Source organism: Pistacia vera, unplaced genomic scaffold (assembly GCF_008641045.1).
Source record: "Pistacia vera cultivar Batoury unplaced genomic scaffold, PisVer_v2 Contig129, whole genome shotgun sequence".
In the NCBI taxonomy this organism is placed as follows: Eukaryota; Viridiplantae; Streptophyta; class Magnoliopsida; order Sapindales; family Anacardiaceae; genus Pistacia; species Pistacia vera.
This window is the reverse complement of record NW_022195346.1, coordinates 1687429-1709099: the sequence shown is the minus strand read 5'-3', so window position 1 is coordinate 1709099 and position 21671 is coordinate 1687429. Positions and strand designations below refer to the sequence as shown.

Genomic DNA, 21671 nt, shown 5'->3' with positions numbered 1-21671 from the left:
ATATAATATAGATGGGTCACATTGCAGATCCCCAATAAACCACCTCGTACTTCAAACCCCACAGGGTTTGGTAATGGGAATCACATTTTAAACAGAGAGAGAGAGAGAGAGAGTGCATATGTATAAGTGTACAGTGTGTATTAGATAAAGAGATAGAAAAAGAGGTGCGTGGCTATATCGTCATCTTTTCATCTTTATGGATTTCTTTATTAGATTTCAATTCCAGTGAGAGTGAGCAGAGAGCAGAGTTGGTTTCTGGTCATGGTCTGGTAAAACTTGGGAGTGAGTGACATATCAGATAAACTTATTAAAATATCAAAGTAAATATATTACCAAACCAAACCCACAAACCACACACTTCTATTGTCCTTAATTCCCCATCAAAGTGTGGCTGATTTATGCTTCATGGATCCGCTTTTTTCGCTTCTTCACCAGCGTCCTATAAGCTTTTCAGCTTCAGCTTTAGTTTTTTCCTCAAAACTTCATTCACTCTCACTCTCTCTTATCCCTTACTAAACACTACTACCAGTATACTACTTCTTCTGTCATTTTCACTCAGACTTTCTCATTCTTGGAGTAAGCTTTTTGGACACAACCTTGTCTTGTCTTTAAAGAAGTTTTTTTTACTAGATATGGGCAAAGAATGGTATTGGGGTGGTAATAGATCCACCACCAACTCCAAGAGAGGAGTTGCAGAGAAAGATACTTCTACTTCTGCTGCTACTCCTTCAGGTTGCATGAGTGCCGTGTTTCAGTTCTTTGATTTCCACCATTTTCAGTTTCCTTTGCACCAACACCAACCTGCTTTCAAGCCTGACTCTTTCATTCCTGAAGACCACACTATTCTCAAAGGTTCTTTCTTTTGCTCTCTCAAACACATTCAAGTGACATATTTTTTTTTTTTAATTTTGAGTATTGCTGATGAATTTCTATTCTTTTATTTGTGTGTGTAATTCAGGAGTAGAGGCACCGAGGAATAGCTTGGAATTAGAGGAGCCTCCATTGTCATCAACCAGCTGCTTTAAAGAAGAAGAAAATTTAAACATCTCAGTAAGTTGATATGGTATTTTATTTCCAGGTCTTTTTGGGTTTCTAGCTACCTTTTTTTTTTCATTTTTAGTATTTCAAAGATTCTTTTTATTTTGAAAAGTGAGTAATGATGATGATAATGATATACTATGTTTTAACACTAATCTTCATTTTTGAAAATCTAGATGGGTATTCAAATCAAAACAAGGAAAGGAGACACAAGATCAAAAGTTGGATCAGCTCCAACTGATTCTTCTTCAGAAATTAGCTCTTCTCCTGGTGCGAAGACTCCCAATTTAGTAGCCAGACTGATGGGCCTCGATCTTCTTCCAGATAGCCATTCACCCTCTTCAACATCGTTTCATGGAACACCAAATCTTCTGGCCAAGTCAAATTTGCATCGACCCAGACAACCCCCCCAAAACAAGCCAACTACCTGCCACAGAAATTCTATAGATGGTCATATTACAGGCACTCGTTCTTTGCCTGAGACACCAAGAATATCTTCAGCCAGAAGATCAGACGTGGACCACCACCGTCTTTCACTTCAAATCAACAAAGAGAACATGGGTGTGGGCGAAGAGTTTGACTTCTCTCGTTTCTCTTATTTAAGGAGAAAAGAACTCAAACAAGAAGATGAATACAGAAGCCCGAGTCATTATGCAAGGCAAATAGTGAAGCAAGTTAAAGAAAGTGTTAGCAGGAAAGTTGGACTTGACATAACAAACACTCTAAAGAACAGGGAACAAGCAAGAGATGAACTTGTTAGTAAAATAAAGGCCAAGAAAATAAGTTCCAGAGCGGCTTTAGCCATCGTTGATCAGTCCAGTCCAGGCAACCACCCAACACCTTCTTGCTCACCAAGGCTTAGTAGATTCTTGGAATCCAAACAGAAACCAACCACACCATCCTCCATTCTAAAAGACCACAACCACATTCCACATCAGCCACGAAAGCAATCTTGTGCACCCTCCTCACAAACAAATAATAATAATCAGCCACAACCCATCAAAGTTTTGTTATCAAAGCCCAAGCTACAACCAGTGCAAGAGCAGCAGAATGAGCAAAGACCCGCAAAGAAATGCAAGAAAGCTCCGAGTGAAAGGTTCAGTCCCCGGCTCAGAAAGCCTCCTCAAACTTCGGACATTATTCGAAACAAGCAAGAAGAACCATTTGTTCGTCCCTCCACAGCCAATAGAGCCAATAATCCTGACAAGAAATGCAAAAAAACTCCATTGTCGAATGAACTCCTCAATATCACCGTCCCTACTCTTCTTCCAGTCAAGAAAGATCCTTCTCCTCCAGCAACCAAAATACCTCAAAAACAGGTATTTTATTTATTTATTTCAAAATTAAATATTAGACCAGTTTTTATATTTATGTTAATAGATTTTCAAGAAAAGTAATATTATAAATAAATAATATCAAACACGTAAGTCATCATAGTAAATGTTTCATAGATAAAGTTGAAATATTATGTGATTTTTTATATAATAATTTAGATGAAAATGTTACTGTGACTTTATAGGTGAATTTTACACTAATGTGAAATAAATTTTGTATAAATGTTATCAGTGATTTTGTACGAGTGACTGAGTGCGTATCTATGTTACTGTTGAGAAAATGCATGGTTATTTTCATTTTTGTGGGCACGTTGTAGGTATTAAATGCTCAAAGCTCGAAACGGAGCTCACAGTTATCTAATAATTCGAGCCAGACGTACAAACAAGAAGCGACGCATAGGCTCATTGCCCGAGACACCATCGACGACAGAGCTAACAGTGTCACCAACACCACCGTGGGAGGAGCATCAGAATATGAATACGAGTACATTACTAGAATACTAAAACGTACAGGCATTGACAAACATACCCCAGTGTCCTTCATTCATTGGTTCTCTCCTTCTCATCCTTTAAACCCTTCTATTTTTCACCACCTCGAAAATAATGTCAACACCCACCATCATCATCATCAATCTCTATTATCTCATCAATGTAACCGCAAGTTACTGTTTTATTTAGCAGATGAAATTCTTGTTGATATATTGAAGCCTTTTATCAACATGAAGCCATGGATTACATCACATGATAATGGAAGTCACAACATGCACATGCAAGGTTCAGAGTTAATTGAAAAGTTGTGTTTGCAAATCAAAAGTTTTCCATGTGCAGATTGTCGTGTTCTTGAAGACATTGACTCAATAATAGAAAAAGATTTGCCACAAATGAAGGAACTGAATGGTTTAGCTTTTGAAGAGGAAGGGGAAGGGTTGGTGATGGAAATAGAGAAGGACATATTAGACACACTCATACAAGAAACGGCAGTGGAGTTTGGAATAATAAGGAGTTGAAGAAGTGAAAAACGGTGCGTTTTTTTGGTGAATACGTCAGAGAGAGAAATGGGGAGACAGGAAGCAGAGGGGTCACATGGGTTATTCACGTGATGGGATGCTAATCGTCGGGGGGTTTGACACTTTGATGGGGTCAAGCTGTTTGGGACTTGTAGGTTTTACAAAATTGAAGATAACGACTGTTACTCCGACAACACTTGCTTTCTCATTCCTTCTTAAAAGACAAAATTTGCAGAGGAATCCATTTCCTCCCTCTCTCTCTCTCTCTCTCTCTCTCTCTCTCTTTCTCTCCACCTTTGTATATTTATGGTTATGGACTACTCTTAACAAGTTTCAAAAAGTAACTGCTTTCTTTTCTCTGTAATTACTGTTGCTAAATTGCCATTATTGTCTGTTATGTATTTCTAATACAAGTAAATTATTCCCTTCATTGGTCTTTTTGTTTTTTGTTTAGAAACTTAAGAGTGATTATGAAGAATGGACGAGGCTAAAGATTAGACATTAATTAAAAGACGCAATGGGCGATTCAATCTATAAAAAAAAAAAAAAAAATCTTCAAAAAGATGAGAAAAGGTGATATTCACTTTTGGATACATATATAATTAAGATAGTTAGAGTTAGGTAGGAGGAGAACCAAGTAGATTTGATTCGTATTTTATGGTAGTTTGAGCTTGTAAAGTAAAGTAGTAAAAAGACAATGAATAGTTAATTAAAGATGGTTTGCATGGACCCGAGACATTTTACATTTACGTGCATTTTAAAGCCAAATCCTAATGCAGACAAGATGCTCCAAGTCAAATTTTTTGCATCAAATGTACAGAAAAAGCGATCTCCTGAATCGACTTTACTGCTCCTACTCTTAGCTTCCTATCCATTTTACTATTTGAATTTTAATATTAGATTAGGTTAGCTTTATAGCTCCTCTATATAATGCCAATAAATTTAGCATTCATAATGTTAATTTGAAGAGAAAAAGATAAATGCATCAATTTGAAATCTATATAAACAAATTAACTTTAATGTATTGTTAATTTAAAGTTTGCATGACCACTTTTTTTTTTATATATATTAAATTACACGTTGCCATGCAAAACTGTCAGTAATTATCAGGACACGTACCCTCTGGTCCCCTTGAATAAATATGCCAAAATGTAGGGGCATAAATGCAAGGAAGGATTCCCATAAATTTCGAAACCAATTTATGTATAGTGATTATAATCCAGGCCCGCCATTGATATAGTTGTCAGTGCCTCAGTGGAGAAGAAGAAGAAGAAGAAGAAGCAGAAGAAGCAGAGAAGAGAATAAATTGAATAAGAGAGAGAGAGAGAGAGAGAGAGAGAGAATTGCTAGGTTGTGCTATGGTGTATGTCATCATGAGACTTTCATCAATTCAAAGTTGACTCTTAAAATTTTTACTGTTTTTTTTTTTTTTTCATGCTTTCATGATTGTATATGATGAACCTGTACCTGTACATGTTGACCTAATACTAGTAATAAGGAATTTAAAATATGTTTGGAAGTGTTTTTGATGGTCATTAAGATCGTCTTTAAATTAAATTAGTACAATTACTTTAATTAGACAGTTTAGAGATTAAAAAAAAAGGTATTTCATATGGTTTTTAAGAGAAACACTTATATATCTTATAAAACGTTAATTCTTCGATGCATGCTTCTCTTTTAATTAAGAAAATGCCTAATAATATTTTAAGGGTTAAACAACATTTGAAATTTTGCTCTCCACAAAGTACTTTCTATTCAAATAGAGATCTCACTTTAATTTAAAAACACTATCTTAATTTACTTATTTACTCACTTCATATCTGTACTTAAAAGAAAAAAAAAATGTCTCTTAACTATTTTTGGGTGACTGGGTGGTTTGATATAGATTTTTTGATGCATTACTCAAGAGCTCATGAGTTTAAATCCCTCCTCGGTTGTTAATAGAAGTAGTCACTGCAGTTCTTACATAGTTAGTATTTCAGGATTCCGATAGATTAGTTGAAGTACGCATAAACTGATTCAAACACTCTCTGTCGTAAAAAAAAATGTCTCTTCACTGCACTTCACCAGACCCTAATTTAAAGCTCATAAATCTTGATATTATGCAATGTGCAGTCAAAAAATAGAGCAAGACATTACCAACCATTCTAACCCTCATAAATTTAATTTCTTGCAATAATAGAAGGGACCCATCTTTTATTTCTATTCTTTTTTTTGGACTTTTTCCATTACCATTTATTCAGAGAATAATAGAGGTAGGTTTAGTCAATAACTATATATACACATAATATAAAAATAAAAATATTACTATTACTATTACTATTACTATTACAATTTCCATCAGAATCCTCACAGTCACAGTCACTGACCACAGTACTGACCAAATTCATCATATTTTTCATTCAATTCTCTAACAGTATCAGCAGGAACTAATCTAATGCCTTCAAATTTGTTAACCTCAAATAACCACGTACATTCATACAGTTATGTTTTAAATACCTTGCCTATAACATGGCGGGAAAATTCAAATGTAAATGAAAGTAGGTCGGGTCCAAAGAGGCAATTAATGGCTGTCACTGTAAATAATATTTATGATGAAGAACGGGGAAGCCTATAGAGATGGGATTGACTCAGTATTAAATGATTTTGGTGATCGAGAGCTAATTGAAGTAAGATGAATTTTGTAAGAGCTTTTAGATCTGTTGCTGTTGATTGGTTTTTTTCCTGGTTATGTGATCTAAGTTTTCTGAAATTTTGTACCATTTCATTACCATTCTCAGGGGAATCAGATAGATGCTGTATTTAATGAATGTTTTAGGATTGATGGCAATAATTAAAGCCATTAAATAAGGGAAGTTGCCTCATTAATTCTTAATTAACAAGTAGTATGCAGTTAATTTTGGGTCAAGTACAAATCTCTCATAAAATTTCTTCGAAAATTTTACAGAAGAAAAACCAAAAACAAAATTATGAGTAATAATATTTCATTGAAAAAGGCAAAATTTTCATTGATCTTTACTATATTATTTGCTTACGTATAAACAAAAGAAAAATTCTTTAGAGTGGTCTTCTTAAATTTTATAAGTTGTCAGAAGGATGGAGGTAAAGAGCAAAAACTAGGATAAGGGAGTTGGGTTAAGTTGTGTATTTTAAACAAATTTGAGATTCAGTTTTTGCACGGAAATTCGGAGATTCTCCCCACAAGGCTACCTACATCAATATTCCTGACTAACACTCTATCTGAGAGAGAGAGAGAGAGAGAGAGAGAGAGAGAGAGAGAGAGATTATAACGTCTATATAATTTGAAATTCAAAGTGATGATCCAGTTCATGGGGACCTCTCTCTCTGTTAATAATATTTAAATATCTAAGACTGAGTGCATAGCATATGATAATAAAATGCATACATCATCAGGTATTGTTTACTCTACATATTTTAATTATAAAAGATATTGTTAATAGTATACTGTGATTTTGTTCTTAATTGAAAAAAACCTGACAATTCAAGTGAGAGGAGCGTCTGTTTAGGCTTGTTTTGCAGGCTGGGGACATATATCATATATGCCACCACTTGTCTTAACTCTTAACCTTTGTGTATTCATTTGTTCAGCTTTCACTCACCATACCAGCAAATTAAATAAAAATATTTAAACTTAGGGAGAACAACATTTTCCCACCCAAGGTTTGGTAAAATGACACTTTTCCACCCTTCGTCAAATTCTGTTATGTTTTCTATTAATATTTGATTGAAAAGACGAAAATACCCTTAAATATTTGATTTTATAATTTTTTTTGAATTAGCCAAAAAGTAAGATATTATATCATATATGCCACCACTTGTCTTAACTCTTAACCTTTGTGTATTCATTTGTTCAGCTTTCACTCACCATACCAGCAAATTAAAAAAAAATATTTAAACTTAGGGAGAACGACATTTTCCCACCCAAGGTTTGGTAAAATGACACTTTCCCACCCTTCGTCAAATTCTGTTATGTTTTCTATTAATATTTGATTGAAAAGATGAAAATACCCTTAAATATTTGACTTTATAATTTTTTTTTCTTTTTGAATTAGCAAAAAAGTAAGATATTAAAAAGTCAAAAAAGAAAAAATAGTTAACCCAAATTAAAAAATTAAAAGTAATGCTATAAAATTGTTTAAAGTTAACCTTAATATTTATTTATTTATAATGTCATAAATATCTCATCACTATTATTCAATAATCTACTAATATAATGTTTTTCATTTTTACTAATTAATATAGAAAATCTTAATAATTAATATTCCTAATTAATTAAATAAACAAAGGAAAAAAAAAGTATCTTTACACTTGAGTAAAGACTTTCACTTAACTAAATTTTAATTTATAATAAACTATTTAAGGGTATTTTTGTCTTTTAGTCAAATATTAATAGAAAATACTAACAGAACTTGACAAAGGGTGGGAAAGTGTCATTTTGAAACTTGATGGATGGGAAAGTGTCGTTTCGCCAAACCTTGGGTGGAAATATGTCGTTCTCCCTTAAACTTAATTGACATTTATACATTTGTTAGGTGATTAAAGAATAATCTACTTATCAATTTTATGTATAAAGTTTATTTCATTTAATTATTTTTGGATGATCGAGTGGTTCGATAAGAACTCTTAGGTATATTATTCAAGAGATCTTAAGTTTAAATTTCTCTTCGGTTGCTTATAGGGTTAGCTATTGAAATTCTTACTTGACCAGAAATTCTAAGGTCTCAAAAATTAGTTGAGGTGCGCGTAAATTAGCTCGGACACCATGGTCATATATCATTTTCTTATATTCCTTGGGAATAGAGCAATTTATTTCTTATAAATACCAAACACTAAGAAATTATTTTCAAACAATGAATCATTTGATGATGGGCTTACAAAATTTCAAAAATAAAGTTTGATATTCTATTATATAATAGTAATTGGTCATAATGATAATACGACAATCGTTCGGTTCTGTTCTGAGTGTCTGAAGTCTGAGTAAGGTTTCCAGGATTGCAATTATATTTCGTCTGTCTTTCAGTCCAGTGATAAGTCCTGTCCACAATTAACTATTTAACTCCAGGTCCATACCGCTTCCTGCTCATGCCAGGCCCAATGAAACTGGGATTTGATATTATATTCACAACTATACTTTAAGGTAATTATTTAGAACTAATTTTCATTTGACTTAGCTACTGAAAAATAAAACCCTTTTTTCCAAAAGCATTTTTCTGTTTTTATTTATTTTATAAAATGTTTTTTATTAGAAAAACTAAATCCCTTTACGGGGACAATGAAAGATGCGTATTGCTTTTAGAAGAAGCATTCCCACAAAGTTTAGAAGTGCTTCTGCAAAAGACTACCATGTGATTTTGCTCAGATCAGAAGCATTTGAAAATGCTAAGCAAGATTAAAGAAAAGGAAGCAGCTATATTTAATTATTTACAAATTAAAAAAAATAAAAAGTGAGGCGTTACAGGCATATAACATTGTGTACAATACATTGTTCAAAAATACATGTGTTAATTATAAATGTAAGTAGATTGTTACAGTGAAATCTGCTTTTGCATTAATGTTTGAAACACTTTCAACACTAGAATTATGAATACATCTGACAAGAAGCAAAAGATGGACAGGGCTATAATGCATTACCTGTGGTTTATTGGATGACCATACATACCACAATAATTCGGAAGGGCAATTGAAAGGATTAATGGGGCTTTGTTACAATTCACGTACATCTCGACAGTAGGCGTCCAGAGAGAGGATCACATTCACATGCACCGAATTTCTGGCTAAAGGAAACGTATTTCAGTTGGTCCGATGAACAATTCAGTCTCTATTTCTGAACTCTGGGAGCTTTGGCTCTTATGGGTTACACCTTTCTGTTGAGTTGATGCCTGCCATGGCTTTGCACATTAAAAGTATTAACTGTTAAACATGGTACTTATACTGCCTCCAAGCAATATCAGTCATTATTTACCCTAAATAACTAACTTGAAGCCTCAATAAATGACCTCACTACTCTTACAAGCTACTCAAACGTTCATCATAAAAAGGCAACTAATAAATGTTAGAACTTGGTAATCTCAGTAGAAAGAGTCTTTTCATATCCCTAGTGTTTTAGACCACCAAACTTATTTGTGTTAATCAACTAGACTTAACCATAAAAGCTCAATCAACTAAAACAATACCTTAAGATTCACCTTTGAACTTAACCTTGCATTCTCTTCCAACAAGAGTTTCTCCTGTAGTTCAATGAAAGCAAAAAGTGCATAAATACACATTGAAATGCTAATAAAGCAGTGTACAATACAGAACTTGTTACCTTTGCTTTAAGTTGCTCTATCTGCTCCTTAAACAGCAGAGCCTGAAACAAAAGTTTCATTGCTAGGTTATTAGCTTTCAATCGACAATTTTCCAACAACTAGTATTTGGCCACTGAGACATAATAAAAGTTTTATGGAAGAAATCCATGTATTAGCTGAGGCCATTAATTACCTTTTTTGCTCGAATGCTGCGCAATCTTCTTTCCAGCTGATCGTCAATGTCTTGGAGTTCCTCAACTCTACATGAACCCAAATCTTGCCCTAAAAGCTTCCTGAGGCACCAATATATTTCGAACTTCAGAAAAATCTACTACTTCAATGAAGAATTTATGTAGCAACTACTATGTAGATTGAAGGGCAAGTATCAGTTTAGCTATGAACCGTTGAGAAACTTCAATATGCTCAATCTCCTTCACCATCTTTGCTATATCAAGCTGCACCTGCTGCATGTGGAAAATTGTTGCAACAATAACCCTTAAAACGGATGTGATTAATTATAAGGTTTTACAAGCTTTATATTAGTTCAACGCTTAAAGCAAGCTGTCTAATGAATGAAAAAGATGATGAGACAACAATTTTTTTTTCCCTTTTCGCCGCACCAAGAGCATTGTTTTAAATCATATCAGTTGATTTCTGGAGAATGCATCCTTCAAATTATTCAAATGGACATCAGAAAGCTACACCATTTGAATATTCAGAATGAACATAATTAGAAAAACTTGTGGATTTCATAGCTAGCTTCTATATTCCTCTAATTTATCAAAGCATAGTTACATGTGAAAATTATCATGCACATATTTTCAGTATTGACATAATGTTCAAGAATAGGAATGTGTACGTGCAGATGCTGATAAGTGACTTAATCTAGTGCAAATGATATTATAATTAGATGTTCCACATTTTTTTGATGGTCTAATTATCGATTTTATCTGTTACTCCTAAATACTAATAATCTTGATTTTGATATCATAAGAATTTTGACAGTACTATGAGTCCAATTTATTTTTCTAATAAATAATATTTATAGCACTACACTCCATTTATTTCCACTTGTATTATAATGAGATGTGAAATATAGAGAATATCAGTAGAATTTGATGAGTAAAATTCTACTAATGTTGCAATACGATTTATCAAATGTATATCCAAGATCATTGCCAATATAATCAAGAGCTCTCTTCCGGGTTTCATTGACCCCGCCCAAGCCGCTTTTGTGAAAGAAAGAAAAATAGGGGACAACATCTTATTATGTCAAGAGTTGGTTCGCAATTATGAGAGAGATTCAACTAAAGGCAAAAGGTGTACCTTAAAAGTTGATTTAATGAAAGCCTATGATTTGGTGAATTGGGACTTCATTTTAGAGATCCTCAAAAGGTATAGTTTTCCCTCAAAACTTGTTCATTGGATTGAGATGTGTATCAAAACTCCTAAGTTCTCTATTGTTATTAATGGTGAACTATGGGGTTCTTTTGGGAGTTCTAGAGGTTTGAGACAAGGGAGCCCTATTTCCCCTTATCTTTTTGTGATTGTGATGGCAGTGTTCTCTTGCATTCTTGGTAAGATGGCTATGAACCCTAACTTCAAGTTCCATCCTAGGTGTAGTTTGGAGAATACCACTCACCTTTGCTTTGCCCATGACCTTATGATTTTTAGTCATGCAGATGTGACCTCTATTGGGATGATTGAGCATGCTTTGGGTAAGTTCAAGGAGTGGGCGGGTTTGGAGGCTAACAATTTCTATTGTTTGAGTATCTCCAAAGAAGAAAAAGAAGACTTTTTGAGGATTATAAAGTTTAGAGAAAGGAAGCTTCCAATTCAATATTTGGGAGTTCCTCATGCCATTGCAAACCACTTATCGACAAGATCCTTGCTAGAATTAACTCTTGGAGAAGTAGATTCTTATCTTATGCGATAGAGTTGTTCTTATCAAGTCCATTTTATAGAGTATTCAAGTCTATTGGTCTTCCATTTTTATTCTTCCTTCTAAGGTCCATAAGAAGATCGAGGCTTCTTCAAAGGCTTTTCTTTGGTCCGGATCGGAAATGAAAACGACTAAAGCCAAGATTGTTTGGGAGAAGGAGTGTGTTCCTGAGGAAGAGGGAGGTCTTGACATCATGAGAACAAAAGAGTGGAATAAGGTGGTCATGATGCATCACTCATGGAATCTCTCCCTTGTTAGTTATTTTTCGAGTTGGGCTTCGTGGGTCAAGACTTATCTTATCAAGAATAGAATCATTTGGATAATCCCTATCCCTCATGATTGTTCTTGGACTTGGAAAAACATTTTGAAGCTTGGGGAAATGGCAAGGTTGATGATTAGATTTGAAGTTGGCAATGGAGTGCATATTCATCTTTGGCATGATAATTGGCATCCTCTTGGCCCTCTTAGTCTTAAATATGGGGCTAGGATTATTTATAACTCGGGCCTCCCCCAAGATGTCAAGGTTAGTGAGATTTGTGCGAGAGGGGAGTGGAAATGGCCAGTTGCAAATTCTTATGCTTCAATGGAAATAAAAAAAAAAAAAAATTCTGAATTTTAATCCCTCTATGAGAGGGGATAAAATTATATGGGTACCTTCTATGGCTAGTGGTTTTTCAATCAAGTAGGCTTGGAATGAAATGAGATTAAGGAAAAGTAAAGTGAAATGGCACCACCTTGTGTGGTTTAGGAAATCAATTTGGATGGCTATTAAAGGAAAGCTCAGCACCAAAGAAAAATTGATGAGGTATTGTATTACTCAAAATGCATATTGTTGTTTTTGTAAATCAGCCCAAGAATTTTGGATCATCTTTTCTTTGCATGTGCTTTTCACAAAGTCCATTTGGTGTTGTGTTCTTGTGGTCTCCTCTCTTGGTTATAGGGAGGTGCCTTGGCATGACTATGTTAATTCACTATCCATGAATTGGAAGAGAAACAAACTCAAGTATGCCATAGTTAAATTATGCTTAAGTGTTATGGTCGATTTCATTTGGAAGGAAAGGAACAGTAGATTTTTTAAAGGGGATTTTATGGATGCTTGGACAATTCACAACCACATTCGGAACATGGTGAGAGATAGGCTATGGACCTCAACAAAATGAAATCTTCCATGGCCAATAAAAGACTTGCGGAGATTTAGGGATTACCTATGACTATCTTCAAAACCAACATGTGACGAACATGGGTTTTCCTAACCCAAGGCTTGTCCAAAGGTAGGAATGAGGTTGTGTATTGTTGTTTTTTGTCTTGTTTATGTTTTTTTTAATCGTATCCTAGGACATGTCATGTGGTAGGATGTCTTTGTCTTTGTGTTCCTTTGCTTGCTCCTCTCCTTTTATCTGCTATCATTTGCGTGCTTAAGATAGACAAACAAGAGAAGATTAAATTCTCAGTCTATCAGGCTTGTGTTTTTGTTCTTATCCCAAAGTCTATCCTGAGGTAGGATGGTCAGTTTTTATGGCCCCTCTGTACATTCTTTCTCTCTTTTAATGATACTACTTACCAATATATAAATATAGTGTACATTAGAATCCAATGTTTTCATTTCCAGAAGTTGAATTTCTTTTATAACAGAAATTTAAGTTTTATCTTCACTTGAATTTATTCTTACAAATCCAAAGAAAAAATTACAGGTGCACATAATTTTCTCCACAAACAAGATTGTGTACTTTGATAAAATTTGGATTCTAAAGAGGCATGTGATAAGCAAAGAGTACCAGAGACATAAAAAGCATCCTCAACAATCCAACCTAAAAAATGACTAGCATAGTTTGCCATGCCTAAACAACTTGATCGAGCAAGGACATGATCACAAAATTGAAGCCACCCTATTATATCATTTAGCAACACTTTAGACAGGGTAAAGAAAGATGCTGCAAATCATATCCCAAATTCCAACAACCCAAACTGAGACTGCGGAAAGCATTTTTCATTATGTGATTTCAGGACCTTTCTTGGTCAACAAGCTGAATGAAAGTTACAGAGAATTAGTGTACATTGTTCTATCCCCTCGTTAAGAAACTCTAATATTACCCCTAAAAAGAAAATGCAAGAGATTCTGACTACTGCTTTTCCATCAAAGTATTATTTTCAGGAAGAACTATTTTGCATGTCTTATTTATAATACACAAACAACACACAATTCTGCTTAAAGACATCACAAAGGAATTTACTTAATCAAAGATGAATTTCTAACCTGTATGTATTCTTCCGTTTCAGGCTTATTAGCTAGCACTTCTTTTGTGTGTTTGAAGTATCGATCTATTGTCTTTTGCATCCTGAAGCATTCAAAACCAAAATTTCATCAACACATACATTTAAAAAAATTTCTAACGAATAACATAACCAGAATGCGAGTAAACTTAATTGGTCACTTTTTTAGTTAATATACTAAACATAATTTGAGATGCTTCTGTGTTCTCATATGAAAAGGCTAAAAGAACCCTCCTTTGGATCTGTAAAATGGACTATTTTTTACCATTCTGGCTATTATTAAGTGCTGCATTTAAATACAGTTTCAGTTAACTAAATTACATGTCAAGTAGCTAGTCTCACAGCTAGGGGAAAGATAAACATTGCTCTTTTGCCCTTTCATCAACCAAATTCACGGACAAGACTTGAATCTAATTTCCTTTAGGGACTCCATTTTTATGATCAACTAGCCTCTACAAACCACAAGTACAATAGCATATAATCTTAATGTATATTTCTCCCTAATTAGCTTTAGAATAATGAAAAATATATGTAAAAACAACATATAGAATATTCATCTACTGTTGGATTAAAAAGCTTCACTTTTTTCTTTCTCTTTTTAAAATTTTGAGCTAATTTTCCAAAAAATATTTTTAAAAGCACTCAAACAAGTCTCAATAGGGGTAAGTTGAATTTTTAAGTTCATAGTTTGCTCCCACAGGGTCTGGCATTTAAATCCCCTTATAGGCACCTACATGATCAAAGGCTTCCATTTATGGGCAACTACATGACCAAAGGCCTCCACTAATGGGCACCTACTTGGTTAAATGTTATTGTTTCATTTTTCCCAAAAATCATAAGGTTCGACAAAGACTCTAGTTTTGAATTTGCTAAAAAAGCACTTTCTTATCTTCAAAGGGTTCCTCTTCTCAACTATTGGCTTCCCTTGTCTTAAAAGAGCTCCTCATTCCCTTATCGGAGATTATAAAATTCAAACAGAGACTTCAGGTTTAAATTAGCTAAAATAAGCACTCCAACTAATTAAATTTATCTTAAATTCATTTATATTCCTTATCTTAAAAGGGTTCAACATTGACTCCAATTTGAACTCGCTAAAAAAAAACTCCAACCAATTAAATAACCATTTATATCCCTTATCTTAAAAGGATTTGGTTGGAGTCTAGTTTCAAACTTGTTAAAAAAACACCATTAGCTTAAAAAACACTCCAACCAAATAAATTTTCTTAAAATTATTTATGAGATACTATGAATTCAATATTCGACTTTATGTTTTGACACCCTTTGTAAACCATTCATCTTTTTGTTGATCCCAATAGTGATAAAATAACGTTCAAGGTCACCAACTCAACACTCTCTTATCATTGTTGGATCAACAAAGATGAACAGTTCACATGTATCACAAAATTTAAGTCACATTATCTTGATCCTTTATCCAAATCATAAACTAAACTAACCCTTAACAACATTAAATGAGAGCTTCTATAACTTACTAAAAGGACTATAACATTGAAATTTCCTCTTTGAAAATATGGAAATTAAAGACAAATTAATGAGAAACTCTCCTCGCCAAGTTGTAACCCCAAAGAGCAAAAATTGCATATCAAACCCAGCTGAAGGTTCCATGTAACACTAAGGATGGGCATCCCTTAAATGTTTTTGTTGATTCAACACAAGCTTTATGTCATGCATGCTAAACTTTCTCTTGAAAAAGGCTGTGCAATATGAGAAATTTTTTTTTTTTTTTTTTTTTAAATACTGACTCGCCAAATATCAAAAATTTTGCAGGGGCTCAACTAAGACACAAGACGAAGGGATGGTAGTTGTTCAATCTACTATAAGGCCTACAGTTTTCCAGAGTTCTCATACAAGTTTTATCCACACAACTTGCAATAAGATCCAAACAGCGACTTGAATGAATTAAGTGACTAGATGTTTGCTTGCATCAATTTAAAAAATGCAGCACCAATACATTCTAACATTGAGAGAGATGCAGAAGCACTTAGATTGCCCTTAAACCTTTCTACTTTATGTTCGTACATCATAGCTATGAATGTGCTGATAGTGTTATGATTAAAACATGAAATACATTATTATTTTGAAATGAAGGAAGATATACATTTTGGAGAAGTCTAGCATGTAAAGGTTACTATTTGCAGGATACACATGTCGGAATCTAGCATAATACCAAGAATCCATATTAATTACTATATAGGCAAACAGTTTAAATTTCAACACATGAGGTTGGCATCTAAAAGGTTCTCTAGTATCTAGGCATTGTCAATACATTAGCCTAGTAAATATCATGTGGTAACCATAAGTAGTAAAGAAAACTAGAAGATTCTTAGTATACGAAAAGTGAAGAAGATACACTCAATGGCCATATGAAGCTGACTTCAAAGACAGGGAAATGGGTATGTGCAGTTATATATAAGGACAGAGAGCAAATAAGCTAACCAATAATATAATTAACTTACTCTACATTTTTAATTGTTCCAACCAAGACAAAAAACATGGTGGTGCAAATGTAAAAGTTATTAATAAGCAAAAATCTCAAAGAATGGAATAAGTCCTCTCCAATTGAATCAAGAGTTTAAATGTTGCATTTAAATCTTATATTTTCTGGGAAAACAAAGTACGATATACTTCTTTTGTAGAACAGTTTCCTTTGTGTCTCTACAGCTCCCATAAAAGACAATGTAAAAACTTAATTGAGCTTAATCAGAAAAACTAAATCATCTAAAAGATGTACGATCAAGATGTGCGCTAGTTTTATGTTAGCAGACAAGAAGGTACCATGTTCAGCTATTCAAATATCTTATTCATTACTGTTAAGGTATTTTTTTTTTTCTTTTGTTAAGTTTCCTTTTCTTGTTTCAATGCAGCTAATTTACTGTTTGGCTATATATTTAGAGGTATATCATGAATTTTGATTGAAGTGAAGAAACATAATTTAAGGAAACGTTGATTTGTGATTGAAGTGATGAAACATAATTATGTGGAAACTTGGATCAAAGCTCTAATAGGAACAAGTCTGGTTTTGATTAGTAAGTGCAAATTAAAATCCACAAAAATTTTAGATTTAAACTCTGACAGGTAAAGTAAAGAAACTAAAAAACGAAAAAAGAAAATCACCAATATGAAATTTTTTTTAACCGGAAACCTTCCATAAACTTTGGTACTACATAAATATTTTGATTTGGCCAGAACCTAAAATGAAGTTAGGACACCAAATTTCTTCAAATCCCATTTACTAAGATTGTTATTAACCATAAATAAACTAACCTTGACAATATAAAATAGAAAACTTTAACAATCAACAAAATAAATTGAACCAAACTTTAGACAATAAATAATTCATCCTTCTTCCAACAAGATAGAAAACTGTAATTTAGATATCAACCAAATCAATCCCTCAAGCTTATTTCTTGAATCAGAATCTTTTGCCATTAACACATAGAAGTTTTCTTTTTTTGGATTAAATATCATTGAAGAAGAAGAAGAGAATATAACAAGATGAGGGGGGACATATGAGCCTTACCCCTTAATGGAAAAGAGATAAAACAGGAAGCCAAGTAATAAGAAGCCAAGAGGTGGCATGATGTATAAACAAATAAAATTCTTAAGATAAAAGTTAAATGAATCGATAATGAGGAAGACCCCAAGTTTGATGATGCAAGATGCCATGATATCAGTAAGGGCATAGTTCCACCAAATAAAGTCTTAACATTGGAAGCCCATATTTGCAAGTTTGTCAGCAACACCATTCCCTTCTCTAAAGATATGTGAGTGATAGAAAGTGATTTTGCTCAAGAGATGTATGCAATTAAACCATCTATTATGCAGAGTCCAAGGTAGAAGATAAGGTGATGAACTGAGACAACTTAAAGCGACTGAAAAGTCACTTTCTAACCATAAAAATTTTCATCCTTTAGAATTGGCAATTTCAATAGCCGAAATAATAGCATAAATCTCATTGTAGAATGAAGTCTGGTGACCTAGAGGAATTGCAAAACATTCCATGAATTTTCCCACATGGTTCCTAAAAGCTTCCCCACTAGCTGCCAGGTCGGGATGCTTTTGGATAGTCCATTGATATTGACTTTGATCCAAGTTCTCATAGGAGGATACCAAATAACAGTCTGAATTTGTGGGCCACTAAGAAAATGAGACCAAATTCCCAAATTATCAAAACTAGTAGTTGGAGATGAGTTAACAAAGCCAGGGTATAAATAAGCCAAGAGTTGAATGTGTGCCTTGCATGAACTTTGAATGTGGACAATATTTGGCAAGGTATTCTCAATTCTCAACTTATGACGAGCTTTTCAAATGAACATAGAAGTTGTTCTTCGGCTGTCAATGCATTAATATAACATACACTGTGATATCTACAAATCATAAATTGAAATCATTGTTATTAATTCTATATAGAAAAGTGTATTATGATACATAAATTACACTTTAGGTGGATAAAAGGCAGGAGTCATTGGGTTAAGAAGGAAGCTAAGCAGTCATAAACATATATTTAATCAAATAAATGAAGCACAAATTATGTGACAAGAATTCAAAATGGAAAACTAGTATTTATGTGCAAAGATTGCTTATGTTTGATAAGTACAAAGTCGGATTTCGCATGATTCGGTTATAAACCAAATGATGGCATTTATCAGAAGTTCAAAAACTTTAGGCAAATATTTATGCAAAATGAATAAAAGAAGATCAAAAGGCAAGTGATAACTGATAAGAATATCTACCTCACTACATTGAGTTGTTATGATCAACAAGAAAAAACTTGGATGAATGAACATGTGTCTCTCTTAGATTTTCTACAAAAGAATCAAGAACTTCAACCACATCAAGATAACTGATCTAGTATGAAAAATAATTATTATCATTTCACATATGCATTCAAATACTAATGATTCAAAACTTTCAGTGCAACTATAAAGTCAGTGTTTTTTTCCATGTATATATATAACTCACCCAAATGAGAATCTTGTATTTCCTTCTCAGCAATTAGTTAGTTGATTTGATAATGAATATAAAAGAGAGTGGATATATAGCAAAGTTATCTGTCAAAGAAATCTTTATCCATAAAATATATGAGAACCAGAAAAAGTTTACAATTCGAACATCAATTGCCTTTAGATAATATATATTGTGACAGAAATGCACACAAATCATCTTATAAACAATAAAAAATACACCATAAAGACATAAGTTGCAGAGAAAACGAGAGACACCATGCAGTCGTTTCTTTTTCTTTTTTTGGTCATGAACCCATCTAATGTTTCACTATTTTAGGCCATGTTGCAAGTTCCTACTAAAAATAGCATTAATTAATAATTAATGTGAATTTCAAATTACTAAGTATCAAAGTTAGAGGTAGATTTTACAATTTATTAACAAATAAAATGGTTTTATAAAAATCCTATGCCTGAACCAAATAACATTTGGCTGGTTCCGATACTCCACAGTCCAAGGAAGTGGACATGGCCAATTTTTCAAGAAGTTTTTGCCAACCCTAGATATATAAGATGACACAGAAAGATAGTACTTACAAGAGCATCAAGGCAATAAATCTGTCATTATATAGACGACAAATCCCAAACATGATTATCAAACACGAATTGCACAAGAAATATACTAAGAGCGCTGCAAAGAGGTAGTCAAAAGAGGAAAATCCGCAATTGAGATCTGCAAATCTACAAAATTACTTTCCAAATCTAAAAGGTACAAATGAATAAAATTTTATCAGAAGTAGATACGAATCAGGCCAAAAAGAGAGACATGAAATATGACAAACAATTAAAGCTTAAAACGGTGATTGTACTCTTAGTCTTTCACCACACAACCAGTAAAACTAATACTTAGTCGATAGTAGCACGCATTGATTTGCTTTTGGTGCAAGTTATGATACTGAAAATAAGATCAAGAATCGGAAGATTTTGATAAACTTACCCAGAGTTAGAGTACTCATAGACTCTTCCTTTCTGTGAAAAGATAATCACTGCAACTTCAGCTTCACAAAGAACCGATAGCTCATAAGCCTTCTTCAACAGTCCATTTCTGCGCTTAGAAAAAGTCACTTGCCGGCTTGTATTATTCTCAATTTTTTTCATCTGAATTTTTCCTCTCACCATGTCCTAGTAGTTAAACATGGAATTAAACTTAGTTACAAAGATTCAAGTAACCCTAATCATAAAAATCTCCAATCATCATGAAATGCTAAAATTATCTCACCAATAATTTGGAAAAAAAACCCGGAGAGATTGTGTTTAAGCACAGTTTTTACAAGAAAAATCAATAACCGGAAACCCAGAAAGAAACTATCTCCTGGAGATTTAGAAGACCCAAAAAACTCAAGAAAAAATTATGGGTGGAAGCAACAAGAGGGTCTCAGATTTTATAGGAAATGGTTACAACCCAGAAACCAAAGGAAAAATCCATACAACCCGACAACAAAATAAAGGGAAGGAATGAAAACGGTACAAAAATGGGAAAATTCCAAAACCCTAGGGGCAGAAACGCAGAGGATCTTTTGATCGTTTGATGACTCACTCCCTTTATACTCAGACCACAAGCCTAGCTTGCTGTTTTTCTTTCCTTATTCATCATGTCGGAGTCGCTTTATCTGTTTTCCCTTTCAAGCTCTCAAGTTCTTACCCCAAATGAACAGAAAAGCATAATCAAAGTGAATAACAGATAATTTCTATATAAAGTTTAATAAAAATAGATAAAGAAATAAAAATTTATTTATAAATTCATAGCATATCTTGTTTTGGAAAAATTAAGATGAAGATATATAGAATATAAAGAAAGACTAACACAGAAAAATGGATTAAAATAATGTTGAGTCCAAGAAAAATGGTGAAGACACACAAAAAAGAAGCATTAAAAATTGCTGAAGTGAATAAAATTCTGTCAACATCATCGTACAAGGACTTGCGTAAGGACCCAATAAATGTATGACAACACATCATCTGTCAGTCGCATCTACGAATGGAAACTGAATTTAGTTTTATGTTTGTTTAATTAATTTGGTTAAGCTTTTTTTTGTGGCTTAATTAATTACTAAAGTTAATGTAGTTTCTGGTTTGGTTGGAAGGATGTGATGGATGGGTTTGTGATTGGTCAAAAATAAATAAATTTAATGAAATTAGTTGTTATGTTATGTGGCTGGGCCAGCTTGAGCCTGGGCCTAGGTTTGTTTAATTCTCTCCTATTTAATTAGGGTTGTTAGGACCACTTTGCCCTTCAACTAGGCTTTCCTTGTTAATGTTACTACTCTTTTATAATTTACAATTTTTAATACAATGTATAAGCATGTGTTAATTTATCATACATTAAAGAAAATATTATGTGCAATTTTTTTTTTTAAAAGTTGACAATATTAAATTAAAGTTTACTTTATAATTGAATTTAATTCAATAATTTAAGCAAGAGAAATTCTCATTAATCGCTTTTTAAGAATACAACCATTAATTGTTTATTCTAACGCTTCATATCAAGAGATACTTTCTAACAATTAAAATAACTCTAGATAAAATTAAACTGCCCTTATAAATATAAAATAAACGACCTTAAAAAATAAGATACATGTCTCAATCAATTGAGTGACAAAAATTAAAATTACGTTGATTTATATGTTCTTGGTCCCAAATATGACAAGATATAAATTGATAAATCAATGCACGACGGAGCCACTTGGCATGGTGTTATGGTAGTAGAAAGACATTAAAGAGTATACGTGGACTTTAATTTTATAAGCTGT

At 33.2% G+C, this 21671-nt stretch overlaps 2 protein-coding genes across 2 annotated transcripts; one reads left to right on the top strand and one right to left on the bottom strand.

Moving 5' to 3' along the window:
• Positions 1–396: 396 nt before the first annotated feature.
• Positions 397–3634, top strand: LOC116121941. Its single transcript, XM_031407849.1, has 4 exons — positions 397–852; positions 959–1050; positions 1215–2357; positions 2690–3634. Exons 1-4 carry the CDS (start codon positions 399–401, stop codon positions 3377–3379), a joined length of 2379 nt encoding a protein of 792 aa, XP_031263709.1. The 5' UTR covers positions 397–398; the 3' UTR covers positions 3380–3634.
• Positions 3635–8854: 5220 nt separating this feature from the next.
• On the bottom strand, positions 8855–20691 carry LOC116121925 (MADS-box protein SOC1-like). The gene is made up of 8 exons (XM_031407830.1): positions 20141–20691; positions 19859–20043; positions 13884–13965; positions 10090–10151; positions 9881–9980; positions 9708–9749; positions 9574–9627; positions 8855–9288 (listed from the first exon to the last, which is right to left on the bottom strand). The coding sequence occupies exons 2-8, from the start codon at positions 20038–20040 to the stop codon at positions 9175–9177; spliced, it is 636 nt and encodes a 211-aa protein (XP_031263690.1). The 5' UTR covers positions 20041–20043; positions 20141–20691; the 3' UTR covers positions 8855–9174.
• Between the last annotated feature and the right edge of the window lie 980 nt (positions 20692–21671).